The sequence below is a fragment of the Aptenodytes forsteri genome, unplaced genomic scaffold (genome assembly GCF_000699145.1).
Source record: "Aptenodytes forsteri isolate BGI_AS27 unplaced genomic scaffold, ASM69914v1 Scaffold112, whole genome shotgun sequence".
Lineage (NCBI taxonomy): Eukaryota > Metazoa > Chordata > Aves > Sphenisciformes > Spheniscidae > Aptenodytes > Aptenodytes forsteri.
In genome coordinates this window covers 2,051,266-2,074,389 of record NW_008794883.1, presented here as the reverse complement: position 1 = coordinate 2,074,389, position 23,124 = coordinate 2,051,266, and the positions used below count along the sequence as shown (strand labels likewise).

At 47.6% G+C, this 23,124-nt stretch overlaps 1 protein-coding gene across 1 annotated transcript in view; it reads right to left on the bottom strand.

Annotated features, from left to right (window-relative positions):
- Positions 1-23,124, bottom strand: part of TCF4 (transcription factor 4) — a 252,246-nt gene that overhangs the window by 37,210 nt on the left and 191,912 nt on the right. Inside the window, exons 9-10 of the mRNA XM_019470871.1 lie at positions 6,050-6,155; positions 3,515-3,648 (exon numbers count right to left, since the gene is read on the bottom strand). Of these exons, the coding sequence (XP_019326416.1) occupies positions 3,515-3,648; positions 6,050-6,155 (240 nt within the window). The remainder of the gene's footprint in view (positions 1-3,514; positions 3,649-6,049; positions 6,156-23,124) is intronic.

The following is a 23,124-nucleotide window of genomic DNA, read 5'->3' as shown; positions in this document are numbered from 1 at the left end:
AAGAGCTCTAAGATCATCGAGTCCAACCGTCAACCCAACACCCCCATGCCCACTAAACCACGTCCCTAAGCACCGCATCTACACGTCTTTTAAATACCTCCAGGGATGGGGACTCAACCCCTTCCCTGGGCAGCCTGTTCCAATGTTTAACCACTCTTTCAGTAAAGACATTTTTCCTCATGTCCAATCTAACCCTCCCCTGGCGCAACTTGAGGCCATTTCCTCCCGTCCTAAACTTGTCCTAACTTGTCATCTTCTGGAGGAGACACCACATACACCTATCTGATACGGATAAATATCCACAGTGGAAGGCTCGTAACGCATGACGGTACCATAGAGATGTAATGAGAAAAAATTAAAAAGAAAAGTTAGGTGATGTATCAAGCAAACCTTTCTGACAGGGACAGCTACTGGCTGGAGGAGAAGCCTTCCAACAGAAGTGGTAGAAACCCCACGCTGCTTTTGACATTAAGAACAAGATCTGACTACAAGACGTGGGTGGCTGGTATTACAGAACGTGCCATAAGGAAACACATCGGCACCCCAGGTAATCAACTGGATCAATTTGCCCTCCCATTGCAGCGCCTGTGCGACAGACGGTCGAAAATGCGACGGATCAAGTTCTCCAAAGAAGTGTGGGACAAGCGTCTGGGCAGCACACAGAAGACTTTGGTAGCTATATGGCTGGATCAACACAAACCTTCCTTACTGTGACACAACATTGCTGCGGTCTAGTGTTTTGCTGAATTTGCATGACTATAAACCTGGCTTACATTAGTGCCGTTTGTCACTGCTGAAGTCTTTTCTTGATCAGTGTAAGACACTGTGTGCAGACAGGTCCTAGAACATGCCCAGCTTTTATCTCTATCCCAGCGTTGCCCCCCTGCAGAGAAGAGGTCCTGCAGAAGACCTCTAGGTTTTGGAGACTCTGATACAAAGCCTCCTTAGAAACACGTGTAGCTGGAGACACATGGCAGTACCTGGCCCAGGATCAAGGCACTGAGGTTATTGCAAGATCATCTCTGTGTCTTCTGCCTCCCTAGGTGGTTCAGCGTAAGCTGGCTGAAAACATCCTTCCCTTCATTTGTACTATTTAATTACTGTTGCAGGCTTTCTTGCAATTAAGTGCCAAGTAACTGAATACTTGAAAGTTATCTCAAAGAATGTAAACAACATAGCCCAAACCTATTTTTCTTATCCATGGAAAAACGACCATCAACTCTGACTGAGGTCTGAATAACATTTTCAGGCTTTGACTCATTGTAAACCGCTCCAGGGCTTCAGCCCCAAACCCAACTGGCTGAAATGGCACAGCTGAGCAGATTTCTCCTGCGATGGAGAAACGAGCAAACGAGGAGCGCTTAGGCAATGGTCCGAACAGGAGTGACTCCATCTCCCCTGCTAAACGGCTGTTCCATGACATGTATCGAAGTGCTGGTTTGGGATTTTCTCATTTCTCAGGGGGAGACATCAAACCACTATTGCCAAACATTTTAGGAAAAACATGGGAGCTGAATATAGTTTAGTGGAGAACCGTTCTCTGTATTCAATGCATCTATTTAGAAAATCACTGCTATGCCTGAGAAAGTAAAAATAATAAACAACAGCTTTTCTTTCTTTCTTTTGCTATATGCATTTTCTCTACAGGGCACTGAGAAGTTAAGGACATTTGCAGGGAACTGAACTGAAATCACTCAAACTTTCCTCGACAAGCTGACCACTCATGGATGCTGCAGCTGACCTCTCACTGATGCTCCAGCAGAAATTATGCAGAGTTTATTTAAAGTATCACTGCCTACCTTCTGTCCCAGTGATACCTAAAATACAGAAGGCTCTGCCAGTCCAGGCATACATAATAAATGATTAATATGAGCATCGTCGGCACTGAACACCTGCAACTCAAACTGGTATCAGCGGTCCTCACTATCTTGGAAATTTAGGATAAAAATAGTAATACCTACATAGAAAAACACTCTGGGGAGTTCAGGTGGAATATCCCTACCCAATTTACATTGCAGAAATATTTTAACTCTTCATAAAAACCCCTCCATGTTACAAAACCAAGAAATTCAGAATCGACATAAACTTAAATGCAAAAATGTTTGCAGACTTGCCCCATGAAGGCACTCAGCTGTCTTACCTCTACCCTGAGCCGGTACCATGAAAAGCCACCTAATTCTGATGAATGAGTACCAGTGCAGGTAACAAATTAGATTAAATTGGGTTTTAAAAGTTATGCTCAATTTTTATTATATATGCTTGTCACTTCAGAGCAACGTTAAGTTTGCTTAGTGCCTTAATTATGCCTTTTATAAGGACATGATTAAGCAGTTTTTGAGGCAATTTCTTTTGCTTTTGACTTCCTATTAATTTTCCATAGCAGTGTGCTAACCTCATTAAATGTGAGACTTCAAAGATTTGTTTTGCAAATTAATTTTCAGTTTGCAAGAGTGAGTTTAATTCTTCTTACTCCCCAATAGATGGTTCTGCAAGACTTTACAGCAACGGACTCCTTCCTCCCTTAAAACCAGTACTCCTCATTACTCCTCCTTTTTAACGGTCTTCCAAGAATGAAAAGCAGAGGTACAGAATAGAAGAACATTACTTGTAATGCTGTACACATTTTGAGAAAAACTACTTCAGTTTAGCTGTCTGTTTGTTTCTTTGCCTCTTACTTAAAAGCAAAACAAAACCAAAAAAACCTGAATTGATGCAATCCAGTGTTACTTCTACATAATCAATTCAGCCGTGATATTAGGAGAATATCTCCTAAGCTGCACTCAGATCAGATTTAATTCCACTTTTGTTCTATTCCAATACAATAGATGGAATCGGTCCCAGCAACTTCCTCCTGCGAGAGATCAGGATGTACCGGAGAAAATTAAAAACCTCCCTTTTTTAAAGCAGAAAATTGATGCTAGGTAGTTATCTATAGAATCAGACCAGTAAAGGACACTGACCGCCATAAATTATAAACACCGAAAAGCAGAGGCGTGGGCAGCTCATCGCCAGGCTGGCGGCCACCAGACCAGCAGAGGGTACAAACGTGGGCTCAACCCTCTTCTTGCAACTTCGGCTGAAGGAACAGAACAGTCTGCGAGATAATTTTTTTCTCCTCTTTTCGCTTCTCAGTTGCAGCAGGAGAGGTTCTGTACAGAGGTGGTGACCTTCAGTGGAAACACGTACTGCACACAGGGTGAAGCTGTGGCAGGACCTCATCACCACCCTTCCAAAGGCAGAGGCAGCCACCTCCACTCCCGAGACTTTCCCAGCCCGTGCTACCCTTCAAGCTTGAAACCTTCCTTCCCCCAGCAGAGCCCGACTAAAACCCCTGAGGCAAAGGCTGCCGAGATTTCTCAAACTCATTTTTGCAGAGTTGGGAACACGCAACGGTGCGCGGAGAACGTTTTAGCGGCGCAAACGTGAAGACGTGTCCATGCCGTGAGCGGGTAGGTGCGATGTGCCGACCGCTGCCCAGCGCAAGCCGTGCCCCTCCCGCCGTGCACACCCCCCCCAAGCGGTCGTGCGGGTGCAGGCTGCAGTAGCTGCTGGACTGGGGGATGTGAGAAGAGTTGCCCAGCATGCCCCCGTACCCGGGCTGGTTCATCCCGCTGGAGGAGCTCCACGGGTCGCTGCTGTGATGGCCATCTGTAACACAGGAGGGGAACACCGCTGGCCGCCGGCACCAGACCCTGCAGAACCGCCGGCTTTGTGCCTCTGCGGACTCCATCCTGATGACCCCAACGGGGCTACAGCGCTATGCCGCTTTAGCATAAAGCCACGTACTTTAATAAAAATGAAGCTGAACTGAGCAACGGTGAATGCTCGTGTCATCCTGCAATGCTTCATTACAGTCACATCACTTAGGCTTGAAAGTTTCCTGCTGCTTTATGCCTGCTCAGGTACCATAAACTCAAGCACATAAACTCCGTTATAACAAATTTCATCAGAGACAAAAGTCTGAACACTGAAACAAAAATACACTGAAGCCTACAGAACGAGGATGGGCTAACGAGCTTTGGGGAAGCCTCAACTTGGTAAATGATCAGAGAATTCCTGAACTTTGAATGTTTCCACATCCAGAAAGTTTTCCGTGTTGTTTTGTTGTTGCTTTTTGTTTGTTTCTTTAAAAAGACAGTAGCACCACTTGTATGGTTTCTCCTTTTAGGGGTTTGACAGCTTGCGTCTCTGCATCTCCTAAGCACAGCGTTCATCCTTCAGGCCAGTTCACCGCTGAGGTACAATGCGCACTGAAGAGTATAAAAAGGGCTCCCCAAGTTTTAACAAGTAAAATAGTTGGTTGCGTATTTTGCATTTAACTAGACATGCTGAAATGGAATTATAATAATGCAGTGAAATGTATTTTCTACTGGGAGAATGCCAATGCGTTAACAAAAAAAAGAAAAAGAAGGTAACTTTTCCATAATGATCAGCAGACCTGAAAGACGGGCACGTGGGCTGGAAAAGTTGTTGGCTTTTCCAAACTACAGGAGTTGGTCTAATAGAAAATTATTATGTCTCACCTACAGCCCTGCCTTATTTATACACTTCAAACACCCTGGCAGCAGCAGCACTTCCAGCATCACCTTCCCATGGCTGTTTGAACAGTCATTTAACTCAGATTTATGTCTTCAATATGAATCTGCGAGAAGATAACATTTAAAAACGCAGAATGGCTAAGCACTACAAAGGGTAAATGTTTGATTTCATTAGAAGCCTATTAATCCCCGGCTTTATAGCTCTATAGGAGTTTCATAGCAGGTTGCTCTTTGGGCGGTATTTATTCACGTTTTAAGCCAAGAGCACCGTTTTCTTTTCAGTCATGGTCTATACTTCCCACCGCTCAGGAAATGGCCCAGATGCAGATCCCCCACCGCAGGAGGCAACCAACGGGGTCAGTGCTTTAAACGATGTCCTCTTCCCTCCCACGAGGACCCACCAGAGCTGGCGGAGGACCAGCAGAACCCCTCCTTGCAGCGCTCGAGCCCCGGACCCGGGGCGGGAGGGTGCAGTGGTCCTTCCTGCCCGCATCCCTGCCGGTCCTGCCCGCTGCCGCTCCTTCGCAGGCAGCCAGCTCGTCCTCCCGCGGCAGCTGCCTAACGGAAACCCAGACACGAGCATCCTCGAACGAAGAGCCGGAGACGTGGCGGAGCTCCGCAGGAGACGGCCCGGTCACCCCACGACAGGGAGCTGAGCCATCCCCGGGGACGCTGAGCAGTGCCCATGACCTTCAGGTGGTGGGGACACAAAAGTGGGTTGTTTTCTTTTTTCCCTAAGGGTGGGAATTGGAAAGCGTATATATATGTGCATAGAATAAAAGCCAATCCCTTGCCCTGCAAATACTTTAGCCTAGCAGTCCCGCTGAATTAAACAGGTTTACTTACCCTTTACTTAGCCTAAAGCAGAGTATATGTAGAAGTGTTTAAAACCCAATTATTTTATCCTAAATGTGGCAAAAGATGAGCACCCTAATTGTGTGTGGATCTTTCCAAACTCTAGGAATCTTATTTACTAAGTTATACCGAATTTCATTATACTTGCACGTAATCACTGTGAGAAATACAACATGGTAGCAATGAATACATGAAAACTATTAACCCATCCTCAAACGAGAGAAATGGCTTCATTTTAAAAAGGTTGCTCTAACTCCACATGCACGCAAATAGACATACTTGTAGCACCGTATACTTCACGTAAGACAAAAACTTTCTCATTAACGTAAAACAACAATGCACAAAGTACATGCACAAATTTGTGTGCATTTAATATATGCATAATATACGTGCACAGGCACATGCTGGAAAAAAAATGCTTCAAGAGCCTCAAGTGATAAGAGGCTGGCAAGTTATTCGTTATGCTGCTTCACTGCAGGATCAAAACAAGATGTTCAGAGGCATAATGGTCAAACGAAGACGTACAGGTCTTCATTTTAATGGTAATGTTACAGACCACAAGATGATATTCCAGCGCGTCTTGACTACATATAAACCAAAATACAAACACAGAAAATGTATGCAAAACAGATTTCCTTTTGAAAGCAGCGTCTTACCTTGCATGAAGAAGGAGCTAGGAAAAGTGCTGGCTGCTGGTTTTGAGGATGGATAACCTGGTGAATCCCTATTGTAGTCGGCAGTGCTTGCTGACGGGGCATAAACCTAAGGAAAAAAGACTAATTTAGTATGCCTTTAGCAGGAAGCAGGAAAGAAATATTGAGTTTTTACCTTGCTCAGTATAAATCAGTTCACAACACCACATAATTCTTCTCTCAGAACACAAAAACCTCAGTATACGTGTGACTGGAAAATAAATTTTAAGCTTCAAAAGAAACTCCAGCCTGACATTTTCCAGCTTTAAACAAGGATATTTGCAAGGTATTTGTCAAACTATGTATTTCTGTAAATAAAATGAACAAACAGATGTACATATGTTCCTCCTAGAGCATTACGGAGCTTAAAATAAACAGGAACTTGAAACAATGCTGATTTTTTCGTATGAAAGCATACACACTTTACCCACTTAAGAACAAAACTGACAGCACTGCAAGGAAGTAAAAAACCCTTTATTTCCCAAACTAAAAAAAAATGAAATCTAGAAAAATAGCATTATCAAGAACGCTGAAAATTACAAACATATCTTGGGATATTAAATTCCCATGGATCAAGCTTTTTCCAGAGAAGCTTGAAAGGACGATTAAAAACCTGGATCTAAACAAGACCACCAACACAGCATATGTACACATCAGGGGAAAAACCTCCTCCTTTCTTAGGACTTATTATATTTGTCTGTGCAATAAGCTTAGTACGTGTGCCAAAACACTCATTTACTTATATTTGTTTACTAATACACCAGAGCTTTCTGCAACTTGCCTTTTAGAAAATATCTGTTGTATTTCTTGCTTTAGTTTAGCTCAACCAGGACAGCATTTAAAAACAAAACAAAACCAAAAAAATCCCCCAAAACCAGTCCGGGCTGATAAGCGTAATTTGTTGTTTACAGTGCCATTTATTTCCCCTGCCTATATGCTCTCTATATTCCTCCGCGCTTTGTTTCTGCGCTGGAGGTGCCTCTCTCCAGATGGTCAGGAAGACTGAAGCACTGTCATCTCCTTGATGAAAATGGATACCTTCCTGCCTCCATTTTGAAGCAGGCAGCAGATCACAAAATTGGCAGAGCGCCTGCTCCGACGTTCGCAGGTCACAGCGAAAGGCAAGAGAAATCCACCAGCGAAGCACGGCCGCCGGCGGGGCTGGGAAGAGCGCCCGGCCCTCCTCCGCCGGCATCCCCCAGCCAGGGCAAGGGGAGCAAAGGTCTCATTAAAAAAAAAAAAAATAAAACACAAACCACCCAAAACCAAAAACCAGGGAGCAAAAGGCCGAGGGCTGCGGGATGCTGAGTAACTTTCCCGCACGCCTCGGGGCTCCCGGCGCCCGAGTGAGGAGCAGGGTGGTGGGATGGAGCCAGGCATCCCGGCATTGCCTCCCCGGGTGGCACGGCAGCTCCCCTGGCTTCATGAACCTAAATGTCACCCGTGCAGACAGGGCCAACGTTACAAATCAAAGCAAAGTCTTTTTTCTTAATACAGTGCCTTATGCCTCAGTCGAGGCCGACATGGGTTTGGGGTGCTCAGCATTGGGCACCCAGGAGAAGGAGAAATGCCCCACCGCCTGTGGTGCGCCAGGAGCGAGCCCCAGGAAAGCTTGAGGACTATTTGGATGGGTAAAACAAGAGGCGATGTAGCTCTTCACCCAACTGGCCAAACCAACCCACAGTGAAGCCAACAGCCTGCGCCGCTGAGCGGGAGACACCGGGTGGGATGCAATCACTGCCAACTGCCATGACACTGGAATCATAGGAGTGAACGTTCTACTCGTGTGTCAGCATTTAACTGCATCAAAGGTGCAAATACATAACAAGTAATAGCCAAACCCTGCTGCCTGCCTGCACGAGGGCGGGCAGGGCTGACCCTGGCCAGACAGGGGCACCCGGCTCTTGGGCATGCTATGCCCTGCCGGGCTCCGATTTTGGAGCAGGGCTGCCATGTGCTCTCGGTGGGCACCGCCATCCCAGCCTCCGCCACGACAGCAAGGGACTGGAGGGTCCCGCCACCCCAGGATCGGTCCCTGCACCCATCGGTAAGGGCAGGCACCAGCTGCGAGCTGTGACAGCCCAAAGTGTCACCTCTAATATTAGCACCTTCAGCATTGCTGTTTTCAGATCAGCTCTCCCTTTAGGATGCTGAGTGATGCAGAAAGCAAGCTGGCATGGGACGTTGGTGATGGTTTCAACCTGGGGCCGGGGGGAAAGTCCCTCTTGACCTCAGCCCCTCTGCATCTTGCAAAGACGAGTGCTGTAATTCAGCTAAGGGAGGGGAGGTTGCGGACGCAGGCAAGAGGCTTTTTGAAAATCCTGAGAGATGGGATGAAGGAGAGCTGTGGGAGGCATCAGTCAGCCCAAACCTCCCCTCTCTGGTCAGCGGGAGGGTAAGGGGATGCCTCCCCCAGACACCCCTTCCCAGCCCTGCTCTCTCCCACTGCTGCTCCCGCACCGGCTTCAAAAATGCTTCATACAAGTTCTGCAGTTATCAGAGAACAACGCTACAGAAATTGCAGAGCTTTTCAGAAAAAGGTATCTGAATGCCAGCTTTAAGGATGAAAGATTAAAGATGGACAGGTAGGGGAAAAAAAAGGGTGCTCGAACATACCCAGTGCCCAGAGAGGAAGCGAGCACACAGGTTGGAAAGCAGCAAGGACATCAAAGGCAGCATGCTGGCTATGCCGGCGCTTTAATAAAACATGCATCGGGCACTTCTTGCACTTTCAAACAAAGCGGCGTGCACGCTGATCGCAGAGCAGCTGCGCTGCTCTGACACGTCTTACAGAGGTGTAACGGGTGCCTTTAAAGAACAGCTTCACTGCGCCACGGTATTTCATGTGCAGTAATTTCTCTACTCTGCTATATCATGATATATTTAACAGCTCGGGGCTTGGTGCGCGCCGCCGCCTGGCACAGGGTTTTCTCTCTGGGCTGCACCCGTGGAGCGGGGAGGGTCTCCTGGGAAGGGCAGCACCTGCCCCACCCTGCCCCACCCCTCCAGCACCGCCCTGGCTGGACATGGGATGCCCGTGCCACCGACTTCTGAGAGCAATCGCCCCCCTACCCAGAGGTGACCACATCTTGCTCTTGTCTCAGTAGATCCTAGTTGTCCCCTACTTGTTTGGGGCGGGGCGGGTCTCCTGGGAAGGGCGGCACCTGCCCCACCCTGCCCCACCCCTCCAGCACCGCCCTGGCTGGACATGGGATGCCCGTGCCACCGACTTCTGAGAGCAATCGCCCCCCTACCCAGAGGTGACCACATCTTGCTCTTGTCTCAGTAGATCCTAGTTGTCCCCTACTTGTTGCGCTCGAGGTTACCAGGCTTGCATAAAAGTCTGATGTGCGCTTCAGAGGAAAAACAGTCACAACTATGTGTTTTTAACTTGCACAGTGAGAAGGTCAGACGCAGTTACAGCTCTCTTCCCTTGCGCTTGTTTGACAGGTATCCCACAAAGCGTCCTGACTGCCGGGGAGGTTTCCCAAGGGAGAGGTGAACACCTAGCGGGTGACCTCATCAGTGAGGCAATGATTCCAGCGCATCCCAACTACGGCGCGGTAAGAGCGGCTACCTGGGAAAAACGAGACTGGCCCTGGCCTGGAAAGAGACGAAGAAAAACCCTCCCGCATCCCCTGTGATCACTCCCGCTATTTTAGGAGCGATTGTCACCTCTCCCTCCCCTGCCCCAGGGCAGGGACAGTCCCTTCTTGGCCCCCTCTCCCCGCACACAGGCTCCCTGCGCAGCCCAGCCCTCCTGCTCACGATGATATACGTCCATCTTGACCCAACGCCTGGTTTTTTCTATATTCCTGCAGCCGTCCAGCCTAACTGCTTTCAGACATGACTCCAGCTCAACCAAAATTACACCCGGAAAGGGCCCCCTCCCGCTGACGGAAATTTGGCTTTGCACCTCAGCATTCTGCAGTACCTGCAGAGCGCGAGTTATAAAGGTCTAACAGCTCCCCATACGCACTGTAAAGAAAACGAGCATGGATTTTACGCCTCTTGCTCACTTATTCCCTAATTTATGAGTTTGCTTCGCTTCGTTGCTTGTTGTCGAACTGAACCGTAAAGCTGCGGGGCCAGAGTCTCCAAGGCGGGTGCCTGAGCTGCAACTGCCCCCGCGCCGGCGCTGCTCGCCACGCCGACAGGGCGCAGTAGGAACGCGCTTCAGAAAGAGCCAAAACTGGTACAGCCAGCACTTCAATGAATTCACAGAAAACCATGGCGGCGGCTGGCGGTTGAAGCCGTGGCGCTGGCGGGGGATGCCGGTGCGGAGGTAGGGTGCCGCCTTTGGGTCTCACCTGCCTGCAGCTGCAATCCATCGCCCCTGTTAGCGACAGGAGACGCGCCAGGACAAGGTGGCAATTCAGTCTGGGTCAAACACTTTTGGTGACGCTTTCTACTGCTCTCGGCAGTTGTATAAAATGCTGAATGAAGGCTTTGGCACACGCCAGCCGGGGCTCTCCTGGGCACGCAGGTCAGCTTGGAGGTCGGGAAGGGAAGGAAAGCAAAGCACCAGGAGGAGCAGGGGAGGGCGGATGGAGGCTGGCGGTCATGAAATGATGGGGAAAATAGCCAAAATAAATGCCAGCTTACAAAGAGTCGTGTAACTGGGTGTAACTCTTCCTCGCTAAAGACAGATACTTGATTTATTCTTCTGCTGGTTTTACAGCTGAGTTTTCACGCAGTGAAAGCCACTGGGCAGAAGCAAGTTAACTAATTTTGCTGTGACAGGCTCAGTCATAGGAAGAATTTGAGGACATATAGGGTAGCTTTCTTAAAAAATCGTGTATTTCCTGAAGACGTGTCACTCTTTCAACATAAATATTCATTATTTTCAGATTTTTATCACAGTGGGATTCTCGTGTTATCACGACATTAGCTAAGAGCACACATGGAAATTCCTCTCATGTTAAAATGTGCAGAAGTCTCCAGATTTGTTTCCCTCTGTATCACTGGGACTGCAGTATTTTCAACAGGCAATAAAGAGAGTGTAGGAGACGATTAGCTGGATGAACAATATTCTGACTGGCCCCTGTCTTTTTGTCATTCTTCCACAAAGCAATGTTTAAAAAAAGCAAGAAGTGTATTATTTAATCACATTAATGAGCTGTCCAAAAATGTTTGCCAGACAGTTTTACAAAGAAGGAATTGCACCGATACCCCCATTTAAACAGAGACATAAATTATCACGAGTAAGTGTTGATAAAGAAAACAACCCAATAACTTGATCCAGAATAGCAAAAGTAAAACGGGTTAAATTTACGGCACTGGTAAAAATGGTAATATGCTGTCTACAGAAAGGCAAAAGAGTAAACCGCAGATGTGTACAAGTGACTTTCTGATTTGACAGAAAATATATTATAGATTTAAAGATGTTAATATTCTTAAAAGAGAGCCTGAATTTAGAAAATCACTCTGACTCATGCTGGGAGGTTTGAAGAGATGATGAATAATGATCTGGGAAAAACACGCCATTCTGTAATATGACATGATGAAAAAATTATCACATTGTTGCCATTTTTGGGAGCCTGCCTGCAAGTTCCAAACACCTTTTCTTCTTCAATTCTTCCGGAAAGCTCGCTGTCCTGGAAACACGTTTCCAACATCTTTCGTTTTTCAGTGTTCGGGAGACTTGGTCAGCAGAGCTGCCGATGCAGCCGGCGCTGCCCCAGCACCTCCGGCCAAGCCGAGCTGAGCATCCCTGGATGCTCGCGGGCTGGATGGACCACGCACTTGCTCTCTGCCCACAGCGCCATGCTCAAGCCTTGGGGATCCGGCATCTGTCAAATAAAGGATAAATGGCCTTGGAAACGCCTATTAATGTCATAATATTAGCTATTGAATGAACCAGAGGTGTACTGGTTGGTGCTGGCAGGGGCTGGGGGGGAGAAACCCCAGCTCCACGGGTCAGGGATGCGGCTGCCCCTCGCAGACATCGCCAGCGGGGATGTGTGTACTTGCCAAGTGCCAGGAGATGCCCCCAGCATCGAGGCACTGCGGGGCTCGCTGTCCCCCCGACCCACCGCAGCCGCTCTCCATCAGGCTGGCTGGGGGCAGCTGGCTGCAGGTGTTTGGAAACCCAGCCCGAGCAAGGAGATGCGAGAGATTGCCTTTTCCCCTTCCGTCTTGGCTCTTCTCCTCAACTCCCTCCGCCTCTCCTCCACTCTCGGGCACTGGCTATACCGTTGCCAGAAGATTTAAATTTCCCCTCAAAATCGAAATGCGTCTCCATTTCCTGCTCTCGAGATGCTCTGCGCGAGGCAGGCTGGACGAGAGGGCATCCCTCCGGTGCGATGGCCGCGTCGGCGCAACGGGGCTCGGGCAGCCCCATCCCGGCCTTCACACCCAAGGTGCAATTAGGAAAAATCTGTTGCCTGACACGCACGGCACAAACGTAAAACACAGGCTGTAAAACACAATCGTGATTGAGAGCAGCGTATTTCCGTACACGGAGCAATCCACTTAAAGAGGTACCCGCTATAAGGAAACATTTGTGAAGAGAATAAACCCATCAATCAGCAGTCCAGAGACTTTAAAATACATGGTGAAACTCCTTTAAAATTAAGATCTCAAAGAGAACATCTATTAAATTATAAGTGCATTACCAAATGGCAAAGCGTACTGGCTATCAGAGCTGTCAGAAGGAATAAACCTGCTCGCTGGAACAAGCTGCTCTGCATTAGCAGATGTCAGCTTTGCACAGAGGGAAAAACTCTTTTAAGCGAGTACCTGGCCAAGCAGACAGCGCTCGTTGCAGGAGTCTCTCTGAGCCTGCTGCACCGTCCACGCGACGCTGCCTCTTCCCACCAACCTCCTCCTTGGTGGTACCGGTTGGCTTCCGCTAACCGGACTGAACACACGCGAGCCAAGGACCGACCGCTGCCATTTGCGCTCTCAGGTATTACAACTTTCTTGGTCACAACCCGTTTCACACTCCTACGACCAGGGCTGCCCACAGCCGCCTCCCCAGGCGAGGCTGCTCGGTGCCTCTGCAGCCCGCGAACTCCCCACCCGCACCGGGCTGAACGTGAAACCCTGGCAGACAGGTGTGTGCCGAGGACGGCGCTGCCCTGGGCAGCAGCAGGGTCCCCAGCCAGAGCACGCAGAGGGGAACGCTCGCACCAGCAACACTAAAAACATTAAAAAAAAAAAAAATCACTATTCCCTCCTTTACAACCACTTGAGGGACACACTCAGCTGCTGTCCTCACTCCTCGCAGCTCTGCCATCAGACCAGCGACTGCTCTGCCAGGCTAGGGATGAATTTCCCCAGCTTTTAGTTTAAAAAAAATAAATAAATAAAATAAAAAATTCTGCACTTTCATACGCGTGAGCAGCAGACCCCCCTTTCTGTGGGCTGACCTGTTCCAGGTTTCCAGCAGAAGGGCACTTTTCAAACCGCAGGTCCCTAATTTCGGCCACATGTTGCTGCGGGTGAGTGGGGGGAAAGGAAGAGGAGCGGGGCGCGGGGGCGGCGGGCGCTGATGAAAAGAGCAGCCCCGCCAGTGAAGCACATTACCAGCCCGGCCTGGAAGGGGCCGGAAGGAAAACCCACCCACCTCACCCTGCATTTATTCTATCAACCTGCAATTGCAGCAATCAAAACCAGATGTCGGCTCTTCCAGATCTTTCTCACAGGACAAACACGCGAAAGGCCTCGGGCCTGGCGTTGCCATCAAATGGTAATTGAGACCATATGAGCCCCAACGCAGAAAAGCACATGCAAACCACCCCCCGGCCCCGTGAGAGGTATGAAATTGCAGGTCCCGCTGAGCCGTTAAGTGCACGGTGCACCGTGAAAAACAAGTGTACATAGCCAGGGTAACCACCTGTACGGCACGCCGCCCCCAGCGCCGCAGCCACGGCGGCGGGGCCCGCGGAGGGGCAGGGGGCTGTCCGGGGTTAATGACAAAGGTTGGTTGGTGCTGCCGAAAGTGAGCGCAGGTGTGAGACTGGTCACACACACACATATTCCTCCATCGCCTCTGCATCGCATCTTGTGCCGCGTCCTTTAATTGACGCCGGTTCTCCAGCACGCACTGTGTGCCGTGCACCGAAAACCCCGACTCCGGGCTGCAGGTTTTGCAGCAGGTTTAGTCCCATGATTGTCTCTCCTGCTGCTCACGTTTATTAAAAAAATTTATCAGGCCCTTGCTGAGGGCGGCTCATTGACTGCAACCCCATGCCTCTCAGTGAAGGCTTTGCACCAGGGGCGTTGGCATGGATGTGCTCCCTGCACCGGGCTCCCACAAGCGCGGGTTTCGTGTGGAACTGGCCCAGCGTATGCGAGACGTCTCGGTTCCCTCCCGCTGCAGCACAGCCACCGACCGAGCACGCCGCTGCCCCGCCGGGCCCTGGGTTTCCTCTCACTCGCACAAATGCCATTGAGTAGGAACTTGCAAAGACTGACGTCGACTCAAAAGCCACTACAAAGTGCCAGCTTTACAAACCACAGCTCGTTTTGAGGTGAAACGCTGAAATCTGGACCAAACCACCTATTTGCTGCGCACTGGTTGTTCCGCTCCCACCAGGAATCACTGCTCACACAAAGAGCTGCCCTACGCTCAGCATACCCTAAACATTAGCTGCCTGACTTTTTTTCCTTATCCCACCCTATATGATCCTCTAAGTCTGCAGATCCTGTTCAGTTAAAATGTCTTCCAGATGGGACTGCTGAATACTGCATCTCGTGAACGCCCAAAGTTAAAAAGGGGTCAACTAAATTAGAGAAAAAAAAAATTACAACATGATGTCATCCCTGTGCAGTAATACACACTCTAAAAAAGCAACAATAACATAAATAGACCCGGAGATTTTCTATTCAGACTCTGATTCCTTTCTGCCATTTGTCTTTATCACGCAGCTCTCCCAGATCGTTACCAAAGCAGTGCAAGAGCAAACGCCAGCACCCGCAGCTGGGCCAGGAACCGCAGGTGAATTCTGCTCTAACATGACATGGTTCTTCTGGGATCCCGGACAACCAGGAGGCAGAGCTCACCAAACCATCCCACCAAAGCACAACCGTTTCCAATAGGCATTAGGGAAAGAAAAGGAAGAGCGAGAGGAGCAAGAAAAGGAGAACACCACAGAGTGGCTAAGGAGAGACTGGGAGATGGCCACCTACAGCAAGATGAAGCCCCAGGGACGAGGAACAAAGAGAGGAAAGCAAAGCAGAAAGAAAAGTAAGAGAAAAATCCATAGAGAGGGAGATTTAATAACTAAGTAGCAATGGGCCATAGCGATGGGCACAGCAGAAAGACCTCGATGTTTTTAAGAGTGTATTACAGAAGGGACAAAGCAAAGGGGGATGCCTGGCACCACCAGCGGTGAGACCAGCCAAGACGGGCAGAATCAAAGAGCAGTGTCAGACACAAAACCTTCGGCACAGCTGAGTGACATGCAGCTGGGCATGGCTTTGCCATCTGGGGCTTTTTTTTTCTTTTTTTAGCCACCAGGTCACACGGATGTGAGCACGGGAGGATCAGCCTCCGCCAGGTCACAGGGACTGGAGCAGGGGAGGCTTTAAGAACCAGAGACCTGCCCTGACAGCACTCCAGGCTTGAGCATGACTCTGGTCGTGCTCCTCCGAGACACGAGCCTGCTGTCACCAGCCCTGCCGGCATTCGGAGAATGCATGGGTGAAGGGACGGAAAGACATGCCAGCACAGAAGATGCAACAGAGGCTGTGGAGAAACGAGAAAACTATAGGTTTTGGAGACGCTGACTCCATGAAAGCCGATGAGGAGCTGGCGACTCAAGAGTGGAGGGAAAGGGTTGGCTAACTTACCTGATTTAAGTGAACACGCAACCCTCACGGCGAGCACTGGCTAGATCGGCCTCGCTGCGGCAGGGCTCAGGGAAGGACCCCGAGGATGCAGAGGGCAACGGAGATGAGCAGGAGACATGTCCAGGAGAAGCAAAAGAGCAAAATCGAGAGGGAATGGGTAGGCAGAAAGGACAAAGAGCCAGGGGTGTGACCGGGGAGATGGGACAAAATTAAATCCTGCAGTTACCAGGATTTCAACAGTTGCAGATGCTCAGCAAGGCAGAACCAGACCTCCAAAAAGCAATAAAGAGGGAGCAGAGGAAAAATAGTGGGAAAATGGAAATAAGTGACAATGAAAAGAACAAAGGTGCCACTTGGCTGAGTTCCAGGGACAGTTTCCATACGTGAATTCTAATTCACATTTCACATAAGATAGCATGTTTTTAAGCTTTTATTTTTTTAGTAAAGGAGTTCCCAGAAGAGACAGAGAAAAGGAGAAGGACTATTTCATGCATTTTCCTTCTTTTGGGATCTGCTTTCTAACTTCGTTTTTTATTGAGAACCATTTTGTATTGGGGGTTTTTCATTTTCTATGCTCTGTTTACAAATACATGCAGAGACAGTGAATGCATCAGACATCTGCCCATATTTTCCTCTCAAATCTCTCCGCAAGAAAAGAGCCTTAATTTTGCAATCTTCCAGCGTTTCTGGTCATTATCTACCTAGCACAGTGTGATCAAATAATTTAAAGCATATACAGTCATTAATTAGACCTTATCTGTTTGCCTGAAGTCCCGACACAAGCTCCTGACAGCGGCGGGTTGTACACCCGGTGGTGCACCCTCACGGTGGGTGTCAATCAGCTCTGCTGATCGCGGGGCTGTGATGTTCATCAGCGGGGAAAGAGGGGACCAAAGCGGGTGCAGGCTGAGCTGGGCGCACTGGGAGGGACTGGGACAACCCAAAGGAAACCGTGCTTCACCGGAGAGCGCCAGGGATGGAAATACCCCCGTTTAGGACTAAGGCTGATGGAGCATCCCCAGGAAATCGGCTATAAACTCCTCTACTACCGGCTAGGACGCCAAGCCTACCATCAGGTGCCCTGTGCTCCAGCCCATCCCTGCACCAGTGGCAGCAGAGAGGTGGATGCACCCCTGCACGCCCCCCCAAGAAGCCGGGATTTCGCCCAGTACTCTGCGTGAACCGGGAAACTCCAGGATAACTGGATGCTCAACCAACTCAAGTGGAAATGAAGGTTTCAGTGACGAGCAGAAAGGAGCCCAGACCGGATTCCGCCTTCCTGCGGTTTGATTTTTAGGAAGAGGTGGGTCCTGATCCAAACCCAGTGCCTCAGACCCATCTCGGGTAACGAACGAGGAGCTGTGCCCTCTGCGGAAGTGTCTTCATCTCCGGGAATGGCGGGAAGTGGGGTGACAGCGGCTTCAGGTGCCGAGACACAATAAAAACAATGAGGAAAGAAAATGTTTGCTTTTTATGTCAGCAGAGATGTCAGTACCCATTAATAAATCTATCTGCTAAATCTACTCTTATCCATGTGGGACATCACCAAGTTAAAGTAAAATAAATTATCTTTAATTAAATGGAATTGTCGTCTTCCTCCTGCTATCATCCCCAATTATTACATCCTAATCAGCCCTTTTGGGAGAAGGCGCGAGGGAAGGCTGAAAGGCACATTTACTATAAACAATTTCTCTTCTCTGTCAAGAGATGGAAATTTTATTTTCATTATTGTTTAGGACTATGATTTTCGCCCAGTTTCTGATGAAAGGGATTGAAAGTTGAAAATGCCATCATTCAAAGAAAGAAAAAAATCTGTTCATGTCATCGCCGCAGAGCAATTTCCTCCTAGTCCCTCCTACAATTAAAGCCCAGAGCAAGGCAGAAGCAGTTAGGAAATATGCAAGTCATTTGTTTAAACTTCTTTATTATGATTTCCAGCGGGAGATTTACGTTATGAAATATTTTGATGGAAAAGAGGAGGTAAATGCATTAGGCTGGAGGAGAGAGTGGGAAGGGGATGTTTGGAGGCCAGCTCCCGCTCAGCTGCAAGTGAGCACCAGACCGGGCTACAGAGATTTGCGCTCTGCCCAAGTCCATGCAGCCGTACTATGCTTAAATAAACGCGTCAGAAGTTCGAACCCCTGGAACCTCATTTCTTGGGGATGAATCGCACTTGAAAAGCAGCCTGCAAGCTCTCTGCTGCCTGGGCAGCGCTTGCCTACGCAGCGCACCTCGTGCTGGGGAGGGGGAGCGGTTTTGAGCAAACTTGATTAATATCGAGAGTATCAGGACTGTGTGAATCTGCACAGTTTAAATGAGAACATGGGAAATTCAGAAGGCTGACATGCAGATTTGGGCTCGGCCGAGTCTGACTCAAACTCAAACTTTGTCATGCGAAGATGGGCGGATTCAAATCAGGGAAAGAAAAAAAAAAAATACTGCTGTAAAGCTCCACCGGTTCACAGCCCGAGCTGCACACAGCTGTATTTGAGAAGTTTAGTTTGCTAGTGTTTAAAAAGCACTCTGAATGAAGGGTACTCTCGGGGTCTGATTTTCAAACACGCTCCGAGTTGTGTTTTCCCCATTACCATGACTGCATGTAAATGAAGCACTTGTGCCCGCGACTCCGCCGCGCCGCTGCTCCGTAATCCTTTGTACACAGCCGGGCTATGCAATCACCGTAATTGTGCACACAAATTAGGCACACAAAACAGCCCAGGCACAGGCTTGAGAATCGAGCCTTACAAGCGTGAATAGTGTCACATACTCAAACACACCAAAATCTGGGGCTGCGATTCAAACCGATGGGCTCCAGTTGACTTGGACAGCCCGGGGCAGCCCGAGAGAACGCGGATGGAACCAGCAAGGACACGGATAGGAAACCTACCCAACAACTGAAAAACTTAAAAAAAGAAAAAAACCCAACAAAACAACCCCCCAAAAAAACCCCAAAACAGTTTTCTTTCAGAGTTTAGCTGCTAAATAATATTAATAAGGTATTACAAAAATATGAACACTGTAGCTTAAATAACTGCATTTAAAGGAAAGCTAATGATAAATACATGTATTTTGAAAATCTCAGCCTGCTTCATCCGCATTATAAAGAGAACTCTGCCGATCAAAAACTCAACGTTGTTTTAAAATCTACTTTATTCACTATCAGCACCGATAGCCGTGTTCTAGCTTGATTTAGCTTTTAACAAAGCTGGACGTTTAACAATGACTTTTCACAGAGCTTTTAGTAATGACTGAGCATCTTCATCTTTATCTTTGGTTCAAGCCTACTGCTGAAATGACTGAACTATTTGGCAAACAATAGAAATCTAACCCAAAATATTTTTAGAGGACACGTTATGACCATTGTCTGAACTGTGCCCTTGAGCGTAACGTTCATTTACCAGAAACCTTCTAAGATGCAATCCTTAAAATAACCCCTCAAGCAAAATTCACCAATGATGCATCAAGTCTTTTCTCAAGTTATTGCTATTCAGCATCACCAGAAGTTAAAGCTGCACTTCTCTAATTAAATCTAAGGCCCCGCACTGGTTTTAAAACATGTTCCTCTCTCTGCCAATTTTGTTTTCACTCGCTTGTCAACTGTGGAGTCCCTGAACACACTCTGAACAACTGCTGCCCAATTATGAAACAAGATATATTTCAGATAATAATGAAATTATTCACCAGAGAGAAAATACAGATTATGACAAGAAATGGAACCAGGAGGAACCACTGAATCCTGATTAATTAATGCAACTTTTTTTTTTTTGAAAAATGCACTTTTCAGGGTGTAGCACTGTTTTCATTTAACACTGCTTTGAATTGCCGCCTACAAAAGTTAAAAAAAAAAAAAAAAAAGGAAAAGAAAGAAACCACAGCTATACAAGCCTGCTGACTTCTTATAAAAGAACCAGTTTTAAACTTGTTTACACTACTGATTCCAAATGCATTCAAGATGGTGGCTAGTTAAAGAAAGGGAGACCATGCCAAGGATTTTGATCAAAGAACTTCAATTCAACAATGTTCAGTTTTAATTGACCACTAATTAAGCTACATTAGTCAAAGAAAAGTCTATATCACTTCTGAGTAATGAAGAAAAGAATTCATTTAACCCTGTCCTAGACCTCCTTTAGCCAGCTTACAGAAAAGCAGCTTCTCAAGTATCAGCCTTGGAAGCATTTCCAATATTAATAAGCCAAAAAATTTTTTAAAGAGAAAAAAAAGTGTCGGAGGAGGGCGAGCTTTCCCAGCTTGCGTTCCTCCGCGGGGTGAAGCCGTCTCCCCGGCAGAGGCATTTTCGTACAGAGAGGAATAAGCGACCAGGGGGCAGAAAATCCAGAGAGCTCCCAGCTGCTTGGCACCGCGTGCTGGGGAGAGGGAGAGCCGCACCAGCGCAGGGCGACAGCAACAGACACATACGTGTGTATGCACGCAGACAGACTTGATTTTGACCAACTACAGCAAACTCCTTAAAAAGGTCCCCCACGACCAGAAGAGTCTCCCGAGCGGCTCCGCTGACCTGCGGGGATGCTGCGGTCCTTCCTCAACGTGACAAAGCCCTCGATTCGCGCGTGACTCTGGTGCAAGGATGCCAAAGGAAACCTAGGCCTAATGAAAAGCCGGCTGCAGAATTAGGCTCTGAAATGCATTAAGGAATGAAATATTGTTTTTCAATTTAGTGTTTATGTCTTTTAAAAGTCTGCAGGATTAGATAAATTAAAGGAACCAAACAGATGCCAACATGAGCTTGCTTAGAGCAGGAGGGTTAGACACGGAAACGCTGAGAGATGGCACAGGGACAGGCAAGTCGGTTTCGAGAAACACCGAACGTTCACAGTATTCCCGTTCCGCAGTTAGGGAGAGAAGTTTGCATGATGCAGTACACAACGCCACAGCTTTGCAGCTCCATGGTGTCGCAGCACTCTTTGATGAGGGCTATACTTGTAGCCTTAACTTGCATTGTATTTTATCCTAATGATTTTTGGCAACAAACTACTGCATTTCATAGAATAGAATTTAATGAGTACCATATCTTTTTTTAACATTCTGCCAAATGCTCATTAAAATGCACTTGTTTTTGCAATGCAATAGCTAGCTATATGAAACCAAAATATTAATGCAAATTGGCATTTCTAAGTTTAAAGCGGTATTTGCATAACAGGAACCAAACATGGTGCAAGCTGAAAGAGAGCGCACAACACAAATGCCTCTTAACACCATAATTATTGCAAGGAAAAAATGATGGTTTGTGCACACCATCACGAGCTCCAGGATAAAGCATCCGCCAGTTTGAGACACCGTTATCTCCCGATGCCCAGTCTCACCAAGAAAAAAAGAGTGTCTGAAAAGACTCTGCGCTCACTGGAGCTGATAAACAAGATAGGTATAAAATGCAGTCTTAAAAAATAGAACGCATTTATGCAAATATGACTATCCTAACTAAAAATTACAAGAGGCATTTCAGTACGTGGCTGCCAGTAGCAGTGAAAGATCAGCTTGTTAGTTGAGAGCCACAAGCCAAGCCAAAGGTATTCCTATTCTAATAAAGCAGTCATTAGCTGTAGTAATCAGTATCTCAAAGTAAATATGGTTATGAACCAGACTTCGGACTCTGACACAACAATATTTTAAAAAAAAAAATGTGTCTCTACCACAAGTGGAAAGGAGCTACTCAGAAAACCAATTACTCCCTACTTATTAGCAAATGGGCGTCATCAGACCGAAGGACATCTCCGTTGTGGCATCAGCACCGGAATAAATCTTTAAAGCTTCCCTTGGGGTGTACGCTGCTTCGCTTAAACACAAAGAGGAGTGGGCAAAGCCTGGGATCTGCAGTTGTTGCAGGGGTACCACTGTTAGCTCTGTTTTAAAAATAAAGCTGAACAATGCCATGGTTGCTTTCTCAGAGCTATCAGAAAGAATAAAAGTAACTCAGGAATTTATCTCACGGATCATCTGTAGAAACTGATCTTTACATTACTACTAGAATGCCTCGTTTGTCTAGGAAAAGGAAAAAAGATGCCTACCATTACCGAGCAGGGCTCAGCAGTCCTCCAGCTCTCGTTAATGGGATCTGCTGGCATCAGCACACAGAGGCAGGGCTTTTTCAGGATCGTGCCCCAGGGGAGCACAGACAGCAGGACTGAGCCTGGGGAGCCCGTGCCGGCTGACATGGAGCTAAAGGGTCAAATTCCCACTGACCCGATCGTACAGAAGCAAAACTCCCTCCACAACAGGTAGCCCCTGTAATGCCTGCTGCCATTTGCCTCTGCCATTGAGGGCTTTTATTAACTGCACAAGGCATCACTGCAGACCATCGCCAGCATTTCTCAAATGGTTAATGGTTACTTCTGCGGCCGATGTGGAAGGGAACCAAATCATTAAACCTTCCAACTGTCTGAAGTAAGCACTAAAGGCAGAAATTTTCAAAACTTCTGACCTGAAAGCGCTCCCACCTGTGCGCTGATAACTGCAAACACACCAAAACACACGCGGAAGTCCGTATTTACAGTTCCCCTTTCTTTTTTGCAGGTAAGAGTCCTGGGATCTCCTCCAGCTGGGAGTTTTAGTATGCACAGATTTAAGCACATGAATATTTCCAATGAAGCCGCTGCATGCGTGTACATGCTTACGAGAATCTGGTCTACATCATACTGGAGATTAAAAAACAACAACAAAAAATTTAAAAAAAATCCCTTTTTCTGCAAATGACAGCTCGACATAAGCACCCGGTACCTTATAAAATTGCACTGGGTGACCGGGGCATCAGGCTGGACATCACAGATGGACATCAAGATGTTACAAACAGGGCAAGTCCACAGTCACACACATATTTAAACACCCATTAAAGGCGATTCAGAAACACAGATGACTGAGCCAGCAGCCCAGTTGTCACCGTCCACTCTTCCTGCATTTAACTTTCTGAACTTCCCCAAAATGTTTTCCATTAGAGAACAGTTGTGCTTTGAAAGCATTTATAATCTGCTCTTAAACAAAAAATGTAAATGCTGTGGCTGTTGTGGTGCTGCACCCAGGCTAGGGCTCGCACAGACCACGTCCCCACATCCCGGCCAGCCCTCAGCGCGGTACCTGGGGCAGGCACAGGCTATTCCCCTGGATTAAGGAGTTCGTCCCACAAAACTAAAAACACTGTGATTTTCTCTCAGATAAAATGCAGAGCTACAGGACACAAAAAGGATGGTTTCATGTGGTGTGATTTTATTTACTGGATCTTTCTTCCCTCC